The sequence below is a fragment of the Nothoprocta perdicaria genome, unplaced genomic scaffold, assembly GCF_003342845.1.
Source record: "Nothoprocta perdicaria isolate Ctin4 unplaced genomic scaffold, notPer1 scaffold_7, whole genome shotgun sequence".
In the NCBI taxonomy this organism is placed as follows: Eukaryota; Metazoa; Chordata; class Aves; order Tinamiformes; family Tinamidae; genus Nothoprocta; species Nothoprocta perdicaria.
This window is the reverse complement of record NW_020455976.1, coordinates 2,538,191-2,562,230: the sequence shown is the minus strand read 5'-3', so window position 1 is coordinate 2,562,230 and position 24,040 is coordinate 2,538,191. Positions and strand designations below refer to the sequence as shown.

Below are 24,040 nucleotides of genomic sequence, written 5' to 3'. Positions count from 1 at the left end.
ACAGCCTGTACTGTTAATCTCAAACTTTGTGAGCAGTATGTGGCCAACATCTTGGAAAGCAGTCTCTGTGCTTTAGAGGAGGTATCTTGTGGCCCAAAAGGCAAAATAACTTTAAAACTGGCTTTTTTGTTACTTAAGTCCTTCCACCTGCTAATGCCTTTATCCTTTACCACCTTTACTTTTCCATTGCTCTGGAAAATCTCTGCTAACTTTCAGTTTGGAGGAGGAGGCTGAGCCTCTTGCATGATCATGTTTCTGTCTTTCTCCTTTGCTTTTTGTGTTGTCATTCAAGGAGGCAGCTCTGGAGCAGTGACCAGCTGATAACCTTGTACATTTTTCCTGTCAGAATCTGGAAACAACCACTTTCCTCGGGTCAAACTGTCCCAGATCGTCATGTTTCTTGTAGCGGGGGGCCCAGTTGAGCTTCCTACTTGCAGGYTCCTTTCCGTGGCTTGACTGTGGGATCTGTATGGAGTCATAATCTTTCCCTCCATGAACAAGCCATGCCTGTTGTTGGCATGGAAAGGGTAGTTCATTAAAATGGCACATGGGGCCACGAGCCTTGCAGTTGCAACAAGCAGTGGGCATAGGCCTGGCTAAAGCTGTGCTTRCTGACAGCTCGTAAAACTCATCCTGCAGCAGTAGTCAGGAAGCTCCTGAGTGCGTAGGAGGCTCTGACCACTGCTCTGCAGCTCTCMTGTGCTGTTTCTGTGCTATCCCGGGCTGCAACACTTGGAAGAGGATGCTGGCAGAAACAAAACCTTCTCACAAGACTCCTGTTTGAAGGACTGAAGTCATGTTGTGAAGCCTAARTCCACAATGGAATGGGATGGTGCTGGTTTAAGGAGTCCTGAGGACCGTGCCAGAAGTGTATTTAAATAAAGTGGCAAGTCCAGAACTGTTGAGACATGAGTGAAGTCTTCTGAGCAACGGCTTTCAACTTGTATTTGGTTGTCTGTCCTTCTGCTTCACAGCTCATTAGCTCTGTATGTGGAATTTCACCTAAAAATGCTCAGGAATCGCTATTTGAAGGATAGTGGAAGGGTAATCAAGGCTGGAGATCTTGTGGTGCCATCAGATTGGGGCTGAAGAAGCGACAGCTGTAAGAAATCACTGTCTCTATTCAAAACCAGTTTCTGAATAGGTGGGAGAAAAATTAGGAAACTCAAGTGTTCCTCATCAAAATGAGGAGCAGGCTTTGGGTAGAATGGGAGTTGAGCACGCAGCTGGAGAGGTTTTTCAAGCTCTCAGTGTCTCAGTAAGGCCTCCTCTCCYAACACTATATAACTATATAGTGTATATAACTATCTCCTATAACTACACATCGGTTCAAGATGAGAAATGAGATTTCCAATCCAGACTTTCCCAAAATAGGAGGAATGTGGGTTGTGTTCTGTCTAGCGCTTTTGTTTTGGATGGGAGGCTTTGGGTCCATGTCAGTCTTGGAGGAGGGGAAAGCTGTGAAATGCCACAGATTYGCACACCACTCTTGCAGCAGCTCCAGCCACAGACCTGGCAAGGTCGTGATTCTGCTGATTTGGGGAGTGATGATCAAACCATGTAGCAGAAGCAGCACAGCTTTCTGGCAAAATAAATAAAAAGCATAAGTTAGTGGGTCTTAACAGGAATGCGCAGAAAAATTCCTAAGGTGCATGCAGATATCTGGAGAGCTTGACTTGTGACTACCACTTCCTTTTCCTTCCTCCAGGTTGCTGTTGAAATGCCAGCTTCCCATGGAGCTTGAGGAAGTGGCCAGTTTTCCCTTTTGCATCAACTCCTCACCTTTCCGGAGCTTTCACTCCTTAAGAACATAGTGATCTTCCCCGAGCATGAAGTCATGGGGCTGGTGCCCCCCAGTGCAGTGTGGCAGCTGGCTTCCCTGTGTGCTCTTCCCCCAAGCTGCCCAGCAGCCCTACTGCTGCCTGTGCTGTGGCAGTTCCCTCAATGCTGATGCCCTATAGAGAATTTGGGGTCCTTCTGCCCAAAATTAAGTGACCTTAGGTGTGACTGAACTCACTTTCTTGTGTGAGAGAGCCTGCCACTGCAGTGRCTTCTCCTCATATGGCATGTCCCTAAGCTAGTGTGGAAGTCTGGGTACTTTGGCAGAAGACTTTGGATTTCTGAAAGTGCAATTCATGGCACTCAGCATCTTACCCTGCTGAGCAGTTCCCCTCACTCCATATGTGATATTTCTATATGTCACCTAAGCGTTCTCCCTGACGAGTGGTTCCAGCTTCCCTCACAGCGTGAGCTGGGCTCCCACTGTTCCTGATGGCTCCCCAGCAAAGGGTGAGCGTGTCCATGCCCATCGGGCTCCTGGTCCATGGGCCATGGTGTGTCCCAAGGCTGGGGAGCTGGCGGGTGCCACTTCACTTGGCCAGGCCTCCTGGCACACGTTGCTTGAGCGGCTCCCCGGCTGCCTCTGGCCTTGGGGAGGCTGTTTATTGCRCTAGGCAGCCGGAGCAAACCAGGATCCTAATGGAAAACTTCTTGGAGGACTGAAACGGCTCCCGCACATCTGTCCTCCTTTGGAAAAGGTATTACGTGCTGAAGTTATGAAATATTGTCGGAGGGAAAAGTGCTCGYTGCTCTCGGAATCCAAGAGCCTCTAACTGTACATGGGTCAGAAGCAAATTGCAGGGCGTGAGGAGCCAAATACCAGATTCTGCAGTTATGCAGAGACCAGAAGCACCACGTTGCCAAAGGCAGTCAGTTGATACCTACTGGCCAGAAGTTCATCTCTCTGCCCAACCTCATCTAATTTCATATTAAYGTGGAAAACAAAGATTTGCTCCGTCTCCGTGCAGCCCGGGCCTCACACGGTAAAGTGGCACATGCAGATGCTTTTTATAGCATAGAGCTTTCTGTAGGGCAGGTCTCTGTGCACTTCCAATTAATTTATTATTGTAGATGTTATGTACCCATTTGGAATCACCCTCTGTTCATAGCTAACATTTGATTGTAAAACTCTTAAGAACATCTTCATGGTGAGTTTTTTAGTACTGACTAGTCTAGCTTTGATGTACTTGCCAAACATCTGTGTGCTTTCTATATATTTTTTCCCTTTGCCTTCAGAAAAAGCATGGTTGCATTTATTTGTGGATGAAATACTTTGCTAGGAATGACTGTAAATCCAAAGGGCTGAAAATTGTCAAATGTGCTCATAGACAATAGTGACAAAATAAGGAATTAATCCTGGTATAGAGTCTGGAAAAAAAAAATTCTTCGTAACTTGCTGGCCTTGGGATATCTAGAAATTAGAAATCAACAAAGATTTGGAAAGTTGATGCTATAGGGAAATGTCARTGTGGTGGCAAGGCTGGCCTGGGCAGCTGGAAGGTGCCAGCAGCCTTGTTGCTCTGTGCACAGGGAATAGCTTGCTGTCAACAGGTGTCTGCTTTCTGTTCCTAAATCCTCTTCAGAGAACCCCTAATTTATAAGCACTGATGTTGGTATTGCTGATGTTARTGGGATGTTGGTGTTGTGCTAATGAAGGTCTTGCTGGTCAAGCCARTATGAAAGACGCTGTGTGAACCAGAGAGCCTGGTGCACTTAACCAAAGTCAAAATGATCAGCCATCTGATTTAATGTAAATATAAATTGCCTATCAAGGAAGTATGAAAAGTGGTGGTGTACTGATGTTTAATGGCATGGATATTTGGAGAACTCCATATTTCATTGTTTACTTCCTTGATAGATGAGGGTGTCATTGTAGTGTTCCTAATAGTTTGGTTCCTTTTGCCTCCCCAAGAAATTGGGGGGGGGGGGGAAGGGCTGTTTGTAGCCCCTATTACAGGAGGGCACAGGTTCTCTAGAGAGCTGGTGCACTTGGGATGGCAAAAGCTTGTCCACAGAAGTACTGGATTTTGTAGGAGCAGGACCTGGGTGCATATTTGTCTCTGTAGATGCAAGCAGACTCCTCAAGGCTGGAGGAATGCTGAACACAAGGGCTGCCTCTGCTTGCACTTGGGTCTCTGCCTCCAGCCTCTTCCTGAGCACTTTGCTGTAATTTAGAGCAGGGATGTGTTTGGCACCTTTCAGACTCTGGAATTTCAGTAATCTGAGTGAGCACATAAGCCCTTTGGGGTGTTTTATTCCTGGGGATCTTTATCTGCCAGTTTGGGGAGTCTGCTGGAAGCCCCGTATCGCACACGAGAGGAATGTCGCTGGTGCCTGGAGCGGTGCTGAATAGGCTTATGCTCAGCCAAGGAATGTGCCCTTAATATAAATGGGGTGCCCCAGATGCATTTCATGTATCGGCACAAAGAGGAGCAATCTAATCTGCAGAGAGTCTCTCCAGCCCTGCATGTGTTTGGCTTGGACGGCCTCAGCCCTGCGCTTGGAGCTGGAGTATGTGTTGGCAGCAGGAAATCGTTGTCACAGAATAATTCTGAGCACACACGAGTCAACCCAAGGTTCATTTTGTTCTCTCTCTTTAAACTTACTGTTTGCTTGTGCAGGCAGGGGGTGTATGAGCTGCTTTTTATTTTATTCTTTTTTTATCAATACCTCATCTTTGTAGCAAGTCTTTTGCTATATCTGAATGAAAATTCATTTTCCTGAGACTTCAGACTTTGGTTGAAGATAGGCATCTTGTTTGCAACACAAAGCTCTTTACAGACCTCGCTTTTTAAATCATATAGCTGCAGAAGCAGAAATAATGATTTGGTTTTCTACTCTTATCTCACTCTCTCCGGCATATTTCTCTTCCATTTATTAATCCCATAGTAGAAGACTGTTTTTGGTGTTTAGCTTCTGAGAAACTTTGCTAGTGCAGACTTTTGCCTCAGTGAAACTGAACTGGGCAGCTACAAGACATAAACCCTAAGGTATGTTAGCAGTGTTCAAAGGCACGCTGTTGTTATCCTCTATTCTTGACTTGATGCTTAAATGAAATGTTGCCAATCATAATCCAGCTGCAATAGTGACTTTGAGGAGTACATCAGAAATTTTCTGAAAGTCAATCTAAGGGTGTTTTACATATATATATAAATATATATGTATAGGCTAACTAGACTGTTGTAAAGGGCCTATATCTGCCTTTTTTTTATACATGAAACTTTTGCATCCACTACAAATGCWCCTTTAGTTTTGAGAGAAACAAATACAGGATGCATTCCCTCACTATATGGAAAGCTCTTTGTAGTTAATTGCAAGGACACCATCTGGAGAAACAGCTATACTTTTCTGACAGTGTTTCAGCATTTGAAAACTGAGCTGCAAATAAATAAGCATAGACTAATCCAAAGGCCTTGAGATAGAGTTAGAAGGAGAACGTGAGCAAAGCTGGAAGTGACAATGCAAAACAGCAATAAGATAAAGCCTGTTACTGACCTAACAGCACTAGGATGGAGTTGTCCCTCAGTGGTGTAATGAGTGACTCTTTGCAGAAGGGGGTTTTGTCTCTTAAAGRTGGAACAGCCTGCTCCTTGGCTGCGCTCTTCAAATGAATACAGTGCTTAAGCCTATACTTGGCTAGAACATGTAATTGGAGGCATTTTTCACTCCTCCCTCCTCTTCTCCCCACCCCTGCCAAAGGTCTTGCCTGAACGAGAGACAAAGCCTACTCTGACCAAGTCAAAAAAGCCAGGTCARGTTCTAAAAATGGCAGTGCTGTAGTGATGAGTATTTGAGTTGGGTGAATCCAATGAGAGGGAATGAGATGTCAAAGCCCAACAGTCAAGAATCTCTTTTGAACCTCCACTTTCCTTCAGCTTGAAGTGTGGACCAACACATAGAATTTCARTAAGTCTAGAGTCTCATAAGACAGAATTAAAGTCTTAATTTTTMTCACGTCATAAAAAAGCTGACTTAGATTTTTATGCAACCAGTTCTAATTATCCTGTAGCATATGAAGCTGGTTGGTTAGCAGGGTAGGTAGGAGGAACTTTAGAAAGAAAAATAACTTTCTTTAACTCTGCTAACTAGCAAATACTAGATAATTACCAACACTAACTGCAGGAAGTAATTTGTGACCACTTCAAAAAATAGGTAAAGTCTGGTTTGTGTCCYGGCCCATACTGGTAGCGTAGATACCAGGAAGCCCTTTGATGTAGGGACTAGTTGCAAATACATCAGCCAAATCATATATGTTGGACATGAAAACAGCTTGAAAATGCAAAATAGCTCCAATATTCCTTATCACAGGAAGGAGGCAGCTTTGCATCTTCAGTAATTTCAGTTACAAGCCAGGAGCCTGACCAAGAAAGCCACCAGTTCTAAGTTCAGAGGGGAGCTGGAAGTGATGTGTGTCCTTCCTGAAGGACCTGGTCTTGCTTTGTGTCTTAAGGCTGCATTGCCCTGTTTTGCCAGCCTAGGGGCTGAGAACTTGTGTGTGTCTGTCTGTGTGTGTAGGAACCTGGGCAAACAAGAGGATAAGGAGCAATCTCTCCAGTGTGAGTTGTTAAGGGGTTCCCTCTCCATAGTGGGGATTTAAAGGCGACAAGAGTATGTGCTTTTCTTTTAAACCAAGTTGGGTTATTTCTGTAGTCCTTGACTGGGAAGCAAGATGATAAAACTAACATTTATTAGTTATCTCAAAATGTGCTAATAGATGTATTGGYCTTGCTGAAAATGCCTTGTTGCAATGTAGCCCTGTGCTTCTCACTGAACTTCACGTACTTCAGGTTCACACTGMACTTCAACATACCTTTCCAAATATGCACATAGTTAATAAGTTGTTTTGGAATAAACTTTCAGGGCATATATGCTTTTGTTCAACTCCTGTTCCAACACTGTAATTAGCATGGCAGCTAACAGACCTATCCAAAGACTTATTTACTATCCAGACGGTTTTGAACAGGGAGCCGGGCTTCTGTGATCTGTTTGTTTTTTATGGCAGTGCCTAAGGGCCAKCTGAGATCAGGGTCCTGTTGTGCTAGACATTTAGGCCTTGTCTCCAGGGAATGAAAGTCTCCATAAATGATACACAAAGGAATCATTGTTTAATTTTATGCCATGRGGGAGGGAAAGGGAAGTAACCAAGACTTAGAAATTGGGGAAAGGAAAACTCTTCCCACCAAACGAATTGCCTTATTTCTCAGTTCCCTTCCAGATAACTCCTAAAACCTTGTCCAGCTCCCCAACAGCAAGGCCATCCTTTTCCTCAGTGGGATGCATGTCTACAGTGGCTGCCCAGTGATGCTGCTGTGCTTTGTTTGAGCTCTGGTGAGGAAAAAGCAAACCAAACCCCTCGGACCCTGGGCTTGTGTTGCTCTTCTCCATGTGCCACTACCCTCTGCCCCTTCTCACAGATAAGGCAGCTGAGGCCAGAGGGTTGTTATTTTGAGGTTGCAAACTCAGCACGCCGGCCGCAAGGTATTTGGTCTGCTTTGTTGTGCTCCATCTTGTTAAAAATGCTCAGTGAAGGGTCATGGCATGCTGGAATTGAAGACTTTCTATGGTGTTRGTCTTGGGTTGAGGGTGAGTAGTGACTGCTGGAGCTGGATGAGGTGGAGGGTATGCTGCTTGCAGCAGGACACGACTGGGGCTTGTTGCTGTTAATCTTGGGTGAGCTCTCTTAGTCTTGTGTCTCTCTCAGTCTGGTGTATCTAACACTGATAGAGGCTAAATTTAAGTGAGTTCACACTGACATGGTAAGCAAGCGCTTCTCCCTGTAGCGGTTTATGCAATCCCTTACTGTGCTGCTGCTCACTTAAAATGGAGCTGGCTTGTATAATCCATGTGCATTTGTAATGGAGGTCTATAAATCTACAGGCTTTTGCTCGACAATGTTATTCTTGCCTTCTAATCAGAGTTGATGTTATTCTTATATTTATATTCTYATGTATAGAAAATGCAGGGAGACAGCTTTCCTGCATCTCACTTGATTAATTTGCTTTGTTAACTGTTATGCAGCATCAGAAGATCAACCTTGATGAGTATTGCCAGTGAATATACTTAATACTAACTTCTGCTTTAGTTGGTCATGCTTTAAGCGACAGATGTGAGGATTAGAAAAGSAGCATGGTTAAGTAGTAGGACTTGGACTTACTACACACTTGGCTGTGACTTCCTGTAGGCAGATTGACAACTTGTGTGWTAATAGGAGAACATTTTTGTTGTTCCCATCATGCAGGATATTAATTGGTGAGGTATTTTTAGCCTCTGAAAGCACTTCAGTTGTCTCTGTAAGGAACACCTGAGGCTAAATATATCTTTAAAGTCTAAATCCCCACTGAGACAATTGAGCCAGCTTAGGGAAATCAGATGCATGCTACCATCTTGTCAAAATCCTACTTAGATACCTGAGCAAAGCATAAAGTTTCTCTACCTAGAGGCCAAGCCAGAATGAGTAGAAACAATGCTTAGGTGTTTGGCTGTATATGGAATATTTTCTGTAGTATAAGGGTGCTTATCAGTAACTACATGTGCTTATCAGAGGTTTTAGTCTTGGTGGCTTCCATTTATTCGTCATCCCTTCTTGTTAGCATCCCCCTTTTGTTAGCATCCCCCTTTTGTTAGCATCCCCCTTTTGTTAGCATCCCCCTTTTGTTAGCACTAAGGGAACCGGATATCCCCAAAATTTCTGCTGGCTTTTTTGAACTCTGTGGATGAGCTGACTCTTCCCCTTCCTGAAGGTGAATGTCCCCGTCTGTTCCATCCTGCAAAACCTCTTGCTCTGTGGCTCTTCATATTGTGCAGAGGTAGAAGACAGATCATGTTGTGCAGAGGTAGAAGGCGCTTCTCCACCTCCAGCCCAAAACCTCCATTTATTTTTTCCCTTTCAGTTTTTCTTAAGCAGTTCAAAATGGGGCCTAGTCTGGCTTCCTGCTGAACAAAACACAGTGATGTGGCTGCAGGCCTCTCTAAACTTGGCAGAGCTCTGGAAAACCCTTCAGGAACTACTGAATCGGGTTTGTAATCTCTTCTGGGGAGCAGTGGCGACRCTGCTTGCCCATGTATGTCCTTGCTGAGCGCTGAGCTGGCAGCCGCCGAGCGCCCGGGCTGCYGTGGGGCCTGCTCTTCGTCACTCCCTGCTCCCTAAGCCGCCGCTTCCTGCCCCGTTGGCTCATGGAGACGCAGCTTGCGGGGGCACCGGAGAAGCAGGRCTCGAACGGAGCACTGGGGAAAAGCGAGGAAGCCACATTGGGGCGGGAGTGGAGCGTTTGGTTGTGGTTTACCTCAGGATCTGAGGTAACGGCTCCTGCCAGATGCAGTTCATGAGGGGAGCTCACGAGGGCTGCTGTGTTTGGTTGTGAGAGCTTYAGGGAAGAGCTAGGATAGATTCGTTAGATGGGTATTCCTGCTACATATCAGTGTGCCTTGGCTTCAAACCCTTGTGCAATGTTGCTGCTTTCTCATGGAGTTACCAGAGTCATCTTGGAAGTGGCTTGAATCTTTGACTGAAATATGGATTTCCCCATATAATTGGTTTTTACTTTATTTTTTTGATGTTAGCACCTCAAGTGCTGCTAGGTACTCCTCCAGCCTTGCTCCTAGCCCACCAATGTTGTCATTTCCTGATCCTGGAGGGTTTTGAGGGTTTCCCAGAGAGGGGCCGATACCACAATCTTGACAGACTTCAAAATAAGATTGAAACAGACGTGGCTTTTGCCAGTCTGTAAATATTGGCTATCTTCTACTACATGTGGACTGTTTTCTCTCAGCTGGGTCTGGGGGGTCTGTAACTTTATTTAAACCATTAGGAAGTAATTTGTAATCTTTGGACAAGATTGCACTGAGCCCCATCTGAAAGCTTATTCATCTTTCACCAAAGAAACCTCAGACAGGGATGTTTGCTTTAAGATTAGTCTTGTGAATGTAAAGGAAATGACTTGTAAATGGGCCTGTTGCACCCTGTTGGCCGCCCCCAGCTTGCGGAAGACACACAAGCCACCACTGGTAATGACAAATGGAGGATCTCCATTAGCTAATGGCCTGCATGTGGGTATATCCAGGAGCAGCTGAGTGGCTCTGACAGCTCGCACAGGACGGGGCTGGACAGTGCATGGACACAAGTCGGCAGCTCCCTGAAAGCCGTTTTGCCGGGGTTGCATCTTGTCTGACTGCAGTTGCTGTGCTGTGCTCGGCGCTAGCAGCTGGGTCCGGGCTGCTCACACAACATACTGTGCCCACCTAAAGATAGCATTGTGCCTTGTGATTGATGAGAGATTTCCTCCGAGGAAAGCGCACTCCTGCGCGCTTCCCGTTCCTCACTGAGCAAAGCTGGCTGTGTGGAACACAGCTCACGTCATGCTGCTTTCACCATTTGGTATCCTTGAAATCCAGAGAAGCAGCAGGAGAAAGGTTGTTCACATTTAGTTTCAGAGACCTTTAGGATCTTTGAATCTTAGCAAATATTTTTGTGACCTCTGAGGTGCTGCATGACCTGTAAAACTTCTTGCTCAGTGRATCCCCTAATTTTGGTGGTCTGGACCAGCCAGCCCCTTGAGCATGTTGGCTGTGTGCCTTGTTTGCAGTTGGCCATGGGCAGGCTTAGCAAGTGGTGCTTTTGTTTTGGGGAGCCTGCAGGACTTGGCAGCTATAGCTGGTGACCTGGAGCTTGATGGGGACTTGGGCTTGCCCGGGATTCATGGGTAGTGCTTGGTATTTTCCACAGCTCTTATTGTGGTAGGTAGTGCATTTGCTTTCTTTAAGGATACAACGTGTGTAACTTGTACTTAATTATATGATGACTGTGTGGTTTTACATTTGCCAATTCTTGAAAACATGTTTGGCAGATTGCTGTGTTCCAGCTGTGTCAATACACAAGTTTCTGAGGTGTTTTATTTTTTCAAGAGGGAGGGGAAGCCCCTGGGTAACAATTGGGCCATAGCAAATAGCTGCTAATGCAACACATAGGGTTCTGATAACATCATAAGCTCTTTAAGATAACTGTGTGTGTGTACATACATGTACATGCACTCACACACATGAAGCCAGAAATGTAATAATTAGTATTCCTACAAGTGGGTACTTTTGGAAGAGTTGTCACTTACCTACCGGCTTGCAAGGTTTGAACAAATACAGTAATGTGGCATTTCCTAGTTGTGTTTAAAATTCTGGATAGCCATCATCTCTGCTAGTGATCTAACCCATAAAGTATTAGAGCAGAGTTGTAGATTATCCAGTTTTCTTTTCCCATGAACTTTTTCCCATGTCCTAAATACTTCTGCTTTTTCCACAAGCACTAGGAAATGCAGTCCCCATCCCAGCAGAACACTGAGATGAGACAGATTTGGATGCTGAGGGTGGTGTGAATTGACATATGTGTGCATATGCATATGACATGATGCAAAAGCAATCCAAACAAGTTAGATGCTTAAGCCAGAATGTGAGATGTGTTTTTGGACTCTGCATTGACCACTAGCATACACATCTAGTCAGCTCAGCTACTCCCTGTGCAGGAAACCTCGCATGGCTGCAATAACTAGGATCCTTGCTTRCACAGGGACTGTGCTCTTCATACCCTCCAAGCCAGCCAGCCCTGCAGTCACAGCGAGATGCTCAGGGCACAGCTGAGTAATCTCTGCTTAGCCACACACGGTGGTTCTTGGTAGAAGAAAACTAACTGGAAGTAGTAGGATAGCAAATCTGTAAGCTTATAGAATTGAAGTAACTACTTTAAATGCCAGTCACTGCAGAAAAAGAAATTGTTCTTTCATCTGTGGCAACACCCTAACCTTAGCTTTCTCTTGTTTTTTTCCATAAACTCATCTGTGCAAGGAACGCAATTTCTTGTGCTGCTGATGACTCCTAAGCATTAGCAGTTATCAGCTGTTGCTGGAGAAGAGCAAACCCCGGTCTCAGCTTTTGGCCTTTCGTCCTGGCTTTTAGCTCCACAAGGCAAAGTGCTGTTCTGTTCATAGCTGAAGAACAATATTGGTAGCATTCTGCCTCCAGAATACCCCGTCTCCTGCACCCCAGCCCCAGGAAACTCAACTGTTACTTCCATCACTAAATCAAGTAAAAAGTGCTGCAGACTGTGCACTGATAAAAACAGTACTCTGTTCTCAGATCCAAAGGAGGGAAATAAAACGGTGTTTCGAAGGGCATTCTACATGTACTGCTGGCTGTGGAGAGTGATGCTTGTAGGCTGTGCTTCCTGCTGTGTGTTTGTGGGACTTCTGTTATAATGTCTGAATGCAAGGTACAGGACTGCAGCCCCTCTTCGCTCTTGAACATGACGCTTTGCACATCTCATGTTATCCTAGACCTGCAGAGCTTCTGGCTTCAGTCATTTTGGAGAATGCACTGAGTTTGTATCACCATACAGTGTTTTATGCAGTGTTGAATGCTGCCAGGTGAAAAGACTTGTTCTTCACTTGATGCTGTGCGGCAGGGTTGTGCAGAGCTGTTCTTTGAAGCCTTTTAGTCTGCCCTTCAAGTCAAAGTATTGATGCTATTCTAAAACAAAACTGTAGTCTAAATATTAGGAGGTGGCTTGTTTGGCCTTTGAGTGGCCTTTGACTTCATGTGGCCTGTAAAGGTATTCATACAGAAGTTAGGTATGTGGGTTTTAATGTATACCCCGTCAGATGTGGTATATTCAGTACCAGCAGTGAAGCTTGTTATGTTTAAAATCTTAATTTCTTTTTTTCATTTGAAAGGTGACAATCTCATGCTCCTTCAGAAAGGTGGCTTCTATGTAGTCCTTCCATGAGGATGGTGCATGACAGCAAACCTGTCATGACCTGTATGTTATAATTCCCACTGTAGCTGGTCTATTTTTTGTGAGACACAGCAAGGGAGGGAAGGAGGAACAGACTCAATGCCTTTTCCTGCCTTCTCTCATATCAGAAATTCAATAAATGTGGAGCATCACAGTGCCCTAGGACTCTTGGAATATTTCTGCATTCAATTGAACAACCCCGTGGAGCAGCATCAAAGGCTGGTGGCTTTTGATGCTGGTTCTGGAAGGATGCTGACATGGACTTGAGCTGAAATACCCCAAATTTGACTGTGTGCTAACATGGCATGCAAAAGGTTAGGAGCCTTTGCCATGAACTTGTGTTCAAGTAGGATCTCTGCTGTCAGTGTTTCTATCTTCCTGCACATGTCCTTGTTTTGAGCCCTACTTCCATTTTTAAGTTGACACAAACCTTGCTTCATGTCTGAGCTGGCTGCAGCCAGGTCTGCAGTGAACACAGGCGGGGAAATGTTAYGTGTTTAGAGATGAAAGCTGCCTTTAATATTTCACTAGCTTCAATAATTCATCCTGCGACAACAGCCTTGGTCTGCTGCGTGTGACTCATGCACAGACCTCTGTACCTCCACCTCCCCAGTCAGCTCCGCGCTAGTAGGACCTCTTGCATGTGTCTCATCTTGGGAATATGCCTCTTCTGTGAATCGCAGGGGTAAAGTGCTGTGGAATCAGCCATAAGGCTTCATGCAGCTTGAATGCTGTCAATCCTACAGTCTTGCCAAGTGTGGGGGACTAAAGCAGCCGTACTCGGAGACCCGAGCCAGCACACACAATGATCATTTTGAACAGCGTATGGAAGCTGCAGTAGATCTTCAGGAAGTGGGTGTGAGAATACACTTAATACAGAAAATCCCTCTTGCAAAATGCTGCTTCTGATGTCTTTATCTTTCTGCTTCTGCATATTCTTTGGAGGTTTGTCCAAGCCAATTATGCCTGACTTCCCTGTGTGCATCAAATATACATATTCTGCGTGGGAAGCCGGAGCCAAAGAGAGCCGGAAAAAGCCGGTATCTTCATCTGTGCAGCAGTTCTTCAGAGATGCAATCTGCTTCATTAAAGAAAGAAAATAATCAGCCATTGGCATGGGGAGGTCTGTGTGCCAGACTTGGAAGAGAGCTGGCTGTATCTAGTGCTGCTTCACAGGGAAGGCTGGAGTTATTGAGCTATGTATTCTGAGGTCTCTTGCTCCAAAGCAGCAGGGAACAGTTCTCTGAAGGGAACAGTTCTGTGAAGGGAACAGTTCTCTGAAGCAAGAGCCCATGTCAGATGTACCCGACTGCCCCTCTAGCATTTTTTTACCTCCCCATGAAGACTTCTCAAGAGATGGAGCTATTTAAGTATTTGTTCAGAAACCTGCATAGTCCACTCCTGTAGGACAGGGTCTCATTCCCTTTTATTAACTGGCTGGCTGGCACTCTTGCTTGTTTTTGCTTGCTTGCTTGTCTTTATTAAGCTGGCTGTCCTGCTTGTTTTGTTTAGGCTCACAAAAAAGAATTAAAATCTACTGAAAAAATGCTCAGAGAGTCTGCTGAGGGGAGAAGGGAGACAGTGTTCAGCATGATATTGTTATTTAAAAATAATTTCTAACATCTTGTGAATATATAGACTTGAGCAGAAGTAGCTAATTTCCTATTTATGTGGAAAAGGAGGCAATGTTGAAGCATGGGTGAATGAGGATGCATGTCAACATTCAAAAATGCATAAAATATAATTCTTTAACGATGTTCTCATGGTTTGCCATGACGTGGGTTGGGAGTGACAGTTGTTAATTTTTTWAAATGCTTTTTGGGGAAAATAATTGGTGATATGATTAATACCAGGAACAGGATTTATAGGACCAGAGTATTTTATTGTCCCTGGTCACGCTGGAAAATGAACTCATCTATCTTGCTATCATCAGCTTGCCTTGCGTGCTGGACTTCCATCTCTCAGTAACTGAGGGAGATGTGTGCCAAAAGTGTCAGACTTGGACCCTGTGGGTGTAGAGACACCTTGGCTATTGCAGCTAGGGATGCTGACAGATGCCAACAGAAATGTCGATATATTTACAGACYATGTTATCTGCCCACCTTAGAAATCCCTGTTTTGGGGTTGTGATTGGGGGGGGAACTCTAGAGTAATGCAGCAGAACTTGAGCTGAGCTTGGTCTGGGAGCAATGGCTCTAATTCCCTGAGCATCTTCTGTGAGACTCTGAGCCCTCATTACAGGGCCAGGTGACAACCTTGGTCTTTGCATCAGCTGGAGCGTTTTGGATTTTGCTGCCTGAGAGATGGGAGGGTATCTGTAAGGGTTAACTCAAGTTGCAAGGCACAGCCTAATTTTTACAGATGGTGTGAGTGCAAGAGCTAAGCTCAGACTGGCTTGGCAGTGCACAGAGATAACTTTACATAATTCCCTGCAGATGTTGCTACAGAATGGTTTTAATAATGGATTGTGAAGTTGAGCTCAACTCCAGCATAGCAAGAGAACTCAAAATAAATGCAGTGTTTTGTTCAGTGCTTCAAAAGAAGTCTTCGAACAGCGTTTCTGGGCTGCTCGGGTTGGGCAGAGTGGCAGTGAAAGGACAAGGAGTTGTTTGCTCTATTAAAGCCATGACTCTTTGGCAAAGAAAAGTCAATCTCTCGGATTTGTCTGAAGCTCATGAGCACTCTGAACGTGTGCAAAAGAAAAGTGTGTGTGGTGGGACAACTCCCCTAAAATATATATATATTTATTTACTTGTGAGCGGATTGTGCTCAGGAGCATGCAGGGTAAGCTCCCTGCTATCAGCTGGGCAGAGATGTCTCCTGGAGCTGTGGTTGTCGTGCGTAGGCTGTGTTRTAGTGCAGCATTTCAGTCCTATCCTGCTAAGGAGCTGGCAATTCCTCCCCTATGCTGTAACTTCCTTTCTGCAGGGCTGAGGCTTTACAGGTACCACAGTAAATCAGAATTTCAGCTCATCGGGGCTAAACTACCGCTGCAAGGTCTGCTTAACCACCTTGAGACCTCGCATGTTGCTTCTGAGCATCACCCCCTCTGCATTTCTCCTGCTGGGGGGTCTTCTTCAGGCCTTTCAGTGTCCAGGTTATTTAGAGAAACACCTTCCATTTCTCCCCCCACCCCTCTGCTGTAGACAGGTTACTCATATGAGCTGCATTAAAGCTCTTGTCCTGAGAAACAAGCTCAAAATGGTGAAGAAAACTTCAGTGCTGGCTGGGGCAGGCTTTCTTCAAGCCTGGACACACACTGCTGGTTTGGTTACAGCAGAGGGTTTTGGTCTGCATTGTACCCTTGCATTAAGTATCTTAAATAAAATCTTCAGTGGGAGAAATGATTTGAGTCTGTGGCAAGTAGGAATTTTCACCTTGGTGATGTTTTCAGGAGCAGAAGAGGTTTCCAGCTTGCAATGTGCAGGCTATGCAACAGGGAGGGATTGGTTGAATCCCTTGACTGCAMAACTTGCCTAAGTATAACCTGGCTTTAGGCATTTACTCCTCAGATGAGGTCAGTCTTGGTGTTGGTGCTATGGCCCTCCAGAGGCTGGGATGGCAGTGGAACGGGGTGGCTGCTTTATAACAGGGAGCTGTATCTGGATGGATTAGCTACAGCTTGAGCCCAAATACGAGAACTTAAGGTCCGCTTTAAGGCACCTAAGGAATCTAACCCAGTGGAAATGTGTTATGAACTGGGCTAGTGCTGGGTACTGCCGAGGCTGAGATTAATTCCTCCAAAGACGCAGTTTTGCTAAGGTTTGAAGGTGGCCCAAGTGTGGGGAAGTCTTTTGTGCAATAGTGTTTAATTTCTTTCTGGGGAAGAGTTTATATAAACTGTTCCAGTCTAATTGGTCTCAGCTGAAAGCCAGCTTCTGACATTTTGTGCCTAATTATAAGTGTATGTTAAACTGTGTTTGCTACCCATGTTGATGCATTACTGGTAAAATAAGGAACATCCATAAAGATGTGTTTTTGAAACGGTCTGGCAGATYGTGTGTGTTCGCTGCTGTGGGCTTCGTGGCAGGAGAATTCACCTCCTGCTGAGGAAGAATAACTAAATTTAAACTTTCCAACCAAGAGCCTTGTGAAGCAAAGTTTCCAAATCTCTGTTGGGCCAGAAAATGGAAAGCCGTGTCTGAGTTTTGAGGGCAAATAAATAGTGCTACCTAGCAGCTGTGCTGCGGCTAGCGAGAGGGAACGGGACATGGGGGCACATTTTCCTTCCTGGAGCCTGCAGGCAAGGAGGGGTTACAAGTATTGTCCTTCTGCTAAAATCTTCTGTGACAGGATTTGGAACAAACACGGGTCACTGAAAATGATGGTCTGAGCACTTTCGGATAGTTTTTCCCTTTTTCAAGGAAGTAGAATGTTGCATGGCAAGAAACTAGTGTTAAATAATATTTTCTGTTATACAGAAAGTAATTTGCATTTGGAGGGAAACTGAGRAAATATAGAAAACAGAAGTGTTTTACCTGCTTGGCTTGTTACTGTCTCTTATTATAGTTCTGTCCTTGCCAACATGGAGCTGAATGCAGTTTATCTTAAGAGCTGAAAGGCACAGGCTCTCCTGAGTGAGTGACTTTACGTGAGACCTAATGAAGATTCAATAAATCAGTGTAGCCAAATAAGAGGAGAAATGAAGGTAGTTATGACTGGGATGCCCTTAACCAAAACATGATTCACCTATAGATTTGAATATCCTCGTGTAAACACAACTTAAAAGATATCTTGGTGGTGACTGTTGGCCATTGTTAGCACTTCCATAGACATGGATGGAAACCTGGATATTAAGGTGTCTGCTTCTCAGTAGCACCCCACTTTTTATGTTTCTTACTGCTGTCTGAATGACTCTTCTTGCTTCTTCCCCTTGCAGGCTGGTGGTTTGTGAGCACAGCAGAGGAGCAGGGCTGGGTCCCTGCTACGTACCTGGAATCCCAAAATGGAACCAGAGATGACTCGGACATCAACACATCGAAAATGGGGGAAGGTATAGAAAGTTTTTTCCTATCCAGGGGAAATTGGTATTAGCTCACCCTTTCTCGTATGAAAGGCTACTACTTTGAAAATCCTCGTAGCTCCTTGTGCTTGCTCTCTGGTGCTGTAGATGATTATATCTTGTATCATTGGCTAATCTGTTTCTGAAGAAACTGGGATAAGGTAACAAGCCCATGATCTGTTTGTGACCAGCTTGGGCTGGCAATATAAGAAGTGGTTCAAAAGCCTGATGATGGTCACTTTGATGCACTTAATCAGAGATATCAAGCAACTTTTACACAAGATCTTCACACTCCAAGCAGCATGTTCTTGTAGCTGCTGTGTCCTGCCACTGAAGGAGAGAACCTGCATGGCTTAGTTGCAGAAATCACAGAAGCAAGAACTTTGATTTGAAGGTTATTTTTAGAGCCACAAGACCACACARAATCACAAGTTAAATCTTGCTTTAATGGTAGCATCTCATTGCAAGTTTTTGGCTCGTTACTTGAAGCTGTTYTGCTCTTTGCTATGGTCTTTGGTTGTGTGCAAAGGTAACTGTATTTGGTGTGGTCTCATTCTATAAAAGCAGATGTCATTTGACATGTATATGCATTTAGCTGMATTCCTTTCTGTCTGAAGATGCTTAATTTGGGTTCCAGAAATGGAATATTACAACCTTGCATGTTCTTCTGTTCCGTTATGAAAGCTTAACCACATCTTAATGGGATGCTCAKGTAGCAATGTGTACAAAGGACACTTAGTATGATTTGCACAAGTCTAATGAATCCCTTGCTAAATTTCTAGGTGCTGTTGGTGTGAAACTTATGAGAAGCATATGTGGAAACACGGCCCGCCTTCCTTAGCACAGATAGGAGGTTGAGAGGTGGGCTGGGGTTGACTGGTCTGCCCATTAGGAAAGTACACAGGCAAAACAGCTTTATGCTGTGCTCCAAGGGTGACRTCTGTGGCTTATCCAAAACTTTGGCTGTGTCACTCCTTTTTCCCTGCTCAAAGCTATACATATCCTGGGTCACTTAGGGTTTCRAGACAGACTGACTGTGGACTGGTAGGCAGGGAGTCAGTCTGGTATGATGCAACGTTTTAGCAGATGCAAAAGCAGTTAGTGAAGTTCCCCTGTGTTAAAGACCAAAAACATGCTGCAGTATTCCAGAAGAGATCAAGGCTGCCTTATCTGTTGGTTTGTAGCTTCCTCCTTTCTTTTTTTCTTTTTTTTTGTTTTACTTTGAAATATGGTGCATGTTTGGTCAGCCTTATTGCCTAACACACTCTAACTTCAAGCTTTCCTTTATGTTGTCCTCTGGAATTTACTTTGCCTAGGGTTGTGGCCACACAGCACTCTGTCCTGGGTAATGAAAAACCCATCAAATGTCCCTTATCTCTTCTGTGTCCCCTCTAATCTGTTGAACTGCTCTCATCTGCTATCCTCAGCAGTTGCTTTCCCTGCCTTACTGCACATCCACATATGCTGAAACTGAGRCTCTGCTTTCCTTTCAGCTCAGTGCCATTCCAGTGACACATCTAACTGCATTACTTCTGCAGTTGCTTTGATGTGCCCTGGCTTCCACCTGGTTTTCWGTAACTTTGTTTTATGCTCTTAAGCTCATAAACTGAGAGGGTTTTGTTTCTTGCTCTCCYCCTTGTAGTTCTCCTGTATCTGGGCTCTTTTCCTTGCTGCATAGTGGAATGGCTTCAGACTGATATTAGGAGAGAGGAGTATTAGAGATACTCAGTAAGTGGAGAGAACAATAACAAACTTTTTCCCATAGAGCAGACAAGTGTGTAAAAGTRAACATAAATAACGTGGTGCAGCAGAGCTTACCCAAACAGCTCACTCCTCAGTATGCAGGAGAAGGGGGCTTCAATCTAACTGAAGAGGAAGGTGCTTTAAGTGGATAAAGTACTCTAGCCATCAGATGTAGGGTTTATAAAACTTTCAAAATGACTCCTGTGGATGTTCTGCCTGCATCTGTGCTCTGGCTGCTGTAAAAGGACAGAAACACCAGTGTAGGGAGCTTCCCAAATCAGCCTCTCAAGCCATTTGCGGAGGACTTAAAGCTTTTTGCACCTTACTATAGCTAGGCAGGCTGCTTGTATGGCCACATTTTGTATGGCAGGTCCTTGTAAAAACATGGCAATGCTAAAAGCAACTTACTCATAATGTTACCTGTATGYAAACACCAATTTCCATGTGTCTATAGTTGTCCATTTCCCGGAGAAAGGCAAGTTTTCTTCCTGCACTTGAGCCTGCCCCTTGTTCCCAGGGCTGAGGGTATACAGATGACCACTACCTGCACCTGTGTTTAGAGCAACACCCTTTTGTGAAGCTTGGAAACACTCCAAAAGTGACGTAAGGAAACGCTTGCAGCCACAGGAGCTGTTAAAGCAAACATCTTAAAATGTTCCCGTGAAGGGATTAGACACTAGTGGATAAATAACTCCTCTGGCTAACTGCAGTGTGACCAACGCAGCTCAGGTCTGGGATCAAGTAGCAAATTTCAGCATCAAGAGCAGGGGAAAAAAACGTACTGGGATCAAAAAAACCTCCGTGGCATGGAGGGGATTTTGCTGGGGGTAGTTGTGTTGGGTGCAGAGGAGCCGCACCTGTGGTGCAGCAATCTGTGTGACCCACTGGGGGACACCTAAATATGTTCAGAGGGATGCTCCCCTATGGCCAAATCCTCCCTTTTCCTGTTGAAAATTAAGAGTTTTGGGTAACTTATCTCTGCTGAAACCTGTTTAAAATAATAACAATAATAAAAAAATTCTCTACCGCTTCCCCCGAGCCTTTCAGGTGACTCTTTCATCTGTTCCTTTTAGGTGGAAGCTTTCTGTTTCTGTCTTGCTACCAATTTAGCTTTAGCTTCTGTCTCTGCTATAATTACGTGTCTGCTGAAGTGCTCTGTGTTGCCTCTCATGTTCCATATGTGCAATTGGTGTTCTGATGGCATGTTTGTTTGGAGAAAGTTACCAGTTTAAACCAACAGGCAAGGAACATGCAAACGGAGTGAAGGTGGCTACTGTTCTGTGTGGGCTTTGTCTTGACATGGGCTTTTAGCCCAAGAGGGTTGATGTGTTTGTGGTCAAAAGAACTTGGTGATCTCCAAAAATCAGAAATCTGGAACTACAGCTCCTCTGAAAATCAGTGGTTCTCTGCTGAATTTAAACTAAGGATTTTTAACTCATACCAGCCAAATGCAACTGGGCCTTCTAGTAAGGCCTGGAAACCAACAGCCCCTTTACTTCAGAGATCTTCTAGAACAGAATTGGGCTGGTAGCTCTGACCCCCTCAAGTTGCTGTGCCCTTCTGTTTTTGGGATCTATTTTGATCATGTGGGGATTGCAAAGGAAGACCAAAGGTACCAAAACTTGGTTTTGGATGATGCGACCATGTTCATCATCAGCTATAGGACACCCACTTAGGGTGACTAGGGAATGTTTAGTCCTTACAGCAAGGGAAAAACTGAAGAGGATGAGCGAGGTATAGAAGTTTGAAGTCTCTGGCACATATGAAGGGCAAAAAGCCACCAGCTGCTTTAAAAAAAAAAAAAAATCCTTCTTCTGAGCAGATTGCTTTCCTGAATGTGACTGGTGGTGCCTACTCCATGTGTCTGAGAGCATATTCTCAAAATCACTGCAAAAAAAAGGCAGAATCGAATGACTTGCAATAATCATCACAATATCTAAGTTCATTACTAGCTTTYCCAGTGTAGGTAATGGAACTGCTTGTGTCTGTGTTCCAGGAATAGCTGCTGGAAGTGCAATGCAGTATCTTGCATTATTTATAGGAGCTCTCAAGCTGTAAAACTACTTTGGAAGCCTCTGAGTAAAAGAGTATTTGTCTGCCACTTCAGCCCAAAGGTTACTGTGTTATTCACMCCTTGACATACAGAAGAAGGATCTAAAGGAGTTTCGCATTTGTGACCTGGAAAGCAACTGGTGTCCTCTGTGCACAGCTACTTTGACAGTGTCATTTTCATAAGTGTCTTCATTTTTTTGTTTTAAGTACAAACTATTCTTTGAGTATGAAACTAATTATCAGCTTTGGCATGTTGACTTCTTGAGCCTCTTCAGTAAAAGTAAGGTTAGTATTTTCTTTATGTTGATAATCAACATAATATTAGAAGCTGAGGCTTGGACTGTGCGCATTGGCTGCGACAGGGATCCTGCGTCAAGCCTTGGAAATGCAGAGGCAGACATTTGTCACTTGGGATCAGTTTGAGTGTTGCCATCAAAAAAGAACCCACATAATGGAAACTGCTTTTTCTTATTATTCCTATTTTTGATTCCTGGTTTTGATTTGCAGTGAAGTAATTTTCTTAGGGTTGCAACTCTGTTGTGTTAGCTATTGCAACCAAAATCCAAAGATCCTGTGGTCTAAGTGGGATATGCAGCAACCATATTGGTCTGTCCTGTCACTCCAGCATCCACAGTCATGTTTTCCTTTAGCTGTACAGCTCTTTTTTTCTGTATATCTTTTTTTAGAAGACATTAACAAGGATCAACTGCTCAGGCTCAAGAATCTAACATGTTCCATCATACTGTATAAACTAACCATAGTTTCTGCATCCCGCCTAGCCTGTTTCTGCTAACAAGTCCAGTGCTTGTAATTGCCATATTTTGGTTTTATTCCTCACCCTTCCATCATTTTGTTTTCTTTGTGTTTCCATCCATGTTCCAAACTAGTCTCTAAGCGACGCAAGGCTCACCTGAGGCGCCTGGACCGGCGATGGACGCTGGGCGGGATAGTCAACAGGCAGCAGAGTCGAGGTGAATAGCTTGCTCTGGCACGGGCCCTGTAGGGTGCAAAGGCTGAGCTGCTGCTTGGGTTGCAGAGTGTGCCAGGACAGCGTGGCTGCCTGCCTTGGCTGTTGGATCTTTGCTGTTCTCCCAGGGAGAGACCAAACTCYGGAGTTCAGGTGTTCGTTTCATGCCTTGAAGCTTGAGGGTGTCTTGGTTAGACACTGAAAATGTTGAAGGGTTTTGACTGAGTGAAATCCTGCAGTCTGGCTCCTCGTGCAGTTTGGGGATGCTCACATCTGTTGTGTTTTAACTTTTGGGCACATGTGTACTCAGTCTTTCCTACCTCAATAAGAAGTGATACTTTCAGGGCTATAAAATGAGAAGAAAGCCAAGGAGCCATGGTCAGAGATGAGCGTACTGGAAAAGTGCTTGGTGTGGAAAGATGAAATTGTTCCAGTTTTCTCTGTCTTGCAAGTAATACTTGATACTATAGACTGACTTCTCCAAAAAGTTTGGGAGATTCTGGTGAATCTTCTGGTGCAGGTCTTATTGAAAAACACCTTTTGTCTCAAAACTCTACTTGGGTACAGTTTGGGGTTTATATCAAACCAAGTGTTCTCCAGTGCACGTGATCCATCTCTGCAGGAGAAAAAGTACCTTTTTCTACCAACTTCCCCCTTCTTGCAGAGTTATGCACATCTGGTGTTGGYTGCACCTCTCTCTSTGTGTGTGTGTGTGGAAGTGGGGGTCAGCAGGGGCAAGGCAGAAAAGGAGGAGTGTACATTTAAAGTTGCAAACTTCTGTTGTTCTTTGTGCAGATGCATGCAGATAGCAAGCACGTAGGGCGTTTTGGTGGCTTATTTTACACTTGCTCTTCAGAGTTTCAGGAGGTGGGAGGGTGGCCAGTATAACCAGAGGTRTGTTCATTGTGGCTTCACCCTGCACCTGCTAGAACTACACTGAAAAGACAAGGTCTCTTCTCAGCTTTACAGCCCGAAGGTGACAGAATCCCAGTGCAGCCCATAAGCACACATGCTGGCTTGAAGAGCTTGTAGTGCTTGCTCCTCTCTGGCAAGATTTTTGGGAACTCGTTATTTTGAATGTACAGCCCTTTACTGGATACTGTACTGGATACTTCCAGTAAAGTGTCCTTTACTGGGTACTCAGCCCTTTGCTGAGCAATCCAGGGAGTAATAGTTGTCTAAACACTTGTTTTACTGGATTAAACAAATATTTCCTATTCATATCATATTATAAACAAAGCTCCATAAAATCCCCAGGCTGTAGGATCGTTCCTTTAGACTGGTAAGACTCAAGGACCTAAGCTGCATTCCCTCCTCTTCCCTCTCCAGAGTGATTAACTCCTGCACTCTTATTCTCATTCTTTGTCCATGTCTTCTCAAGACGTGTCCTCTCTGGTCACACTGTCTTCTCAGACAGTCTTCCCCACCACATGTCCCTGCACTTCTGCCTTTCTCCATAACAATTTCTTCCTTGTTAGCCCCAAGCAATGCAGGGTTTTTGAGCAGTTGGGGAATGTGTGCTTTATCTTGGACCAGATCTTAGCCCTTGAACTTGGTGCAGCCTGTAGCATCTCAAGGGGCARAGACATCTTCTTTGAGCTGCTTGTATGAGCTTTCCTTACTGCCTCTGAGTCACAGTTAAATACATAAGCAGTTTAATGCT

At 44.6% G+C, this 24,040-nt stretch overlaps 1 protein-coding gene across 2 annotated transcripts in view; it reads left to right on the top strand.

Moving 5' to 3' along the window:
• Positions 1-24,040, top strand: part of SH3PXD2A (SH3 and PX domains 2A) — a 218,978-nt gene that overhangs the window by 173,802 nt on the left and 21,136 nt on the right. For both annotated transcript variants that reach the window (XM_026050650.1, XM_026050651.1), the window contains 2 exons: positions 17,493-17,606; positions 22,298-22,381. In XM_026050650.1, coding sequence (XP_025906435.1) covers positions 17,493-17,606; positions 22,298-22,381 — 198 coding nt within the window. The remainder of the gene's footprint in view (positions 1-17,492; positions 17,607-22,297; positions 22,382-24,040) is intronic.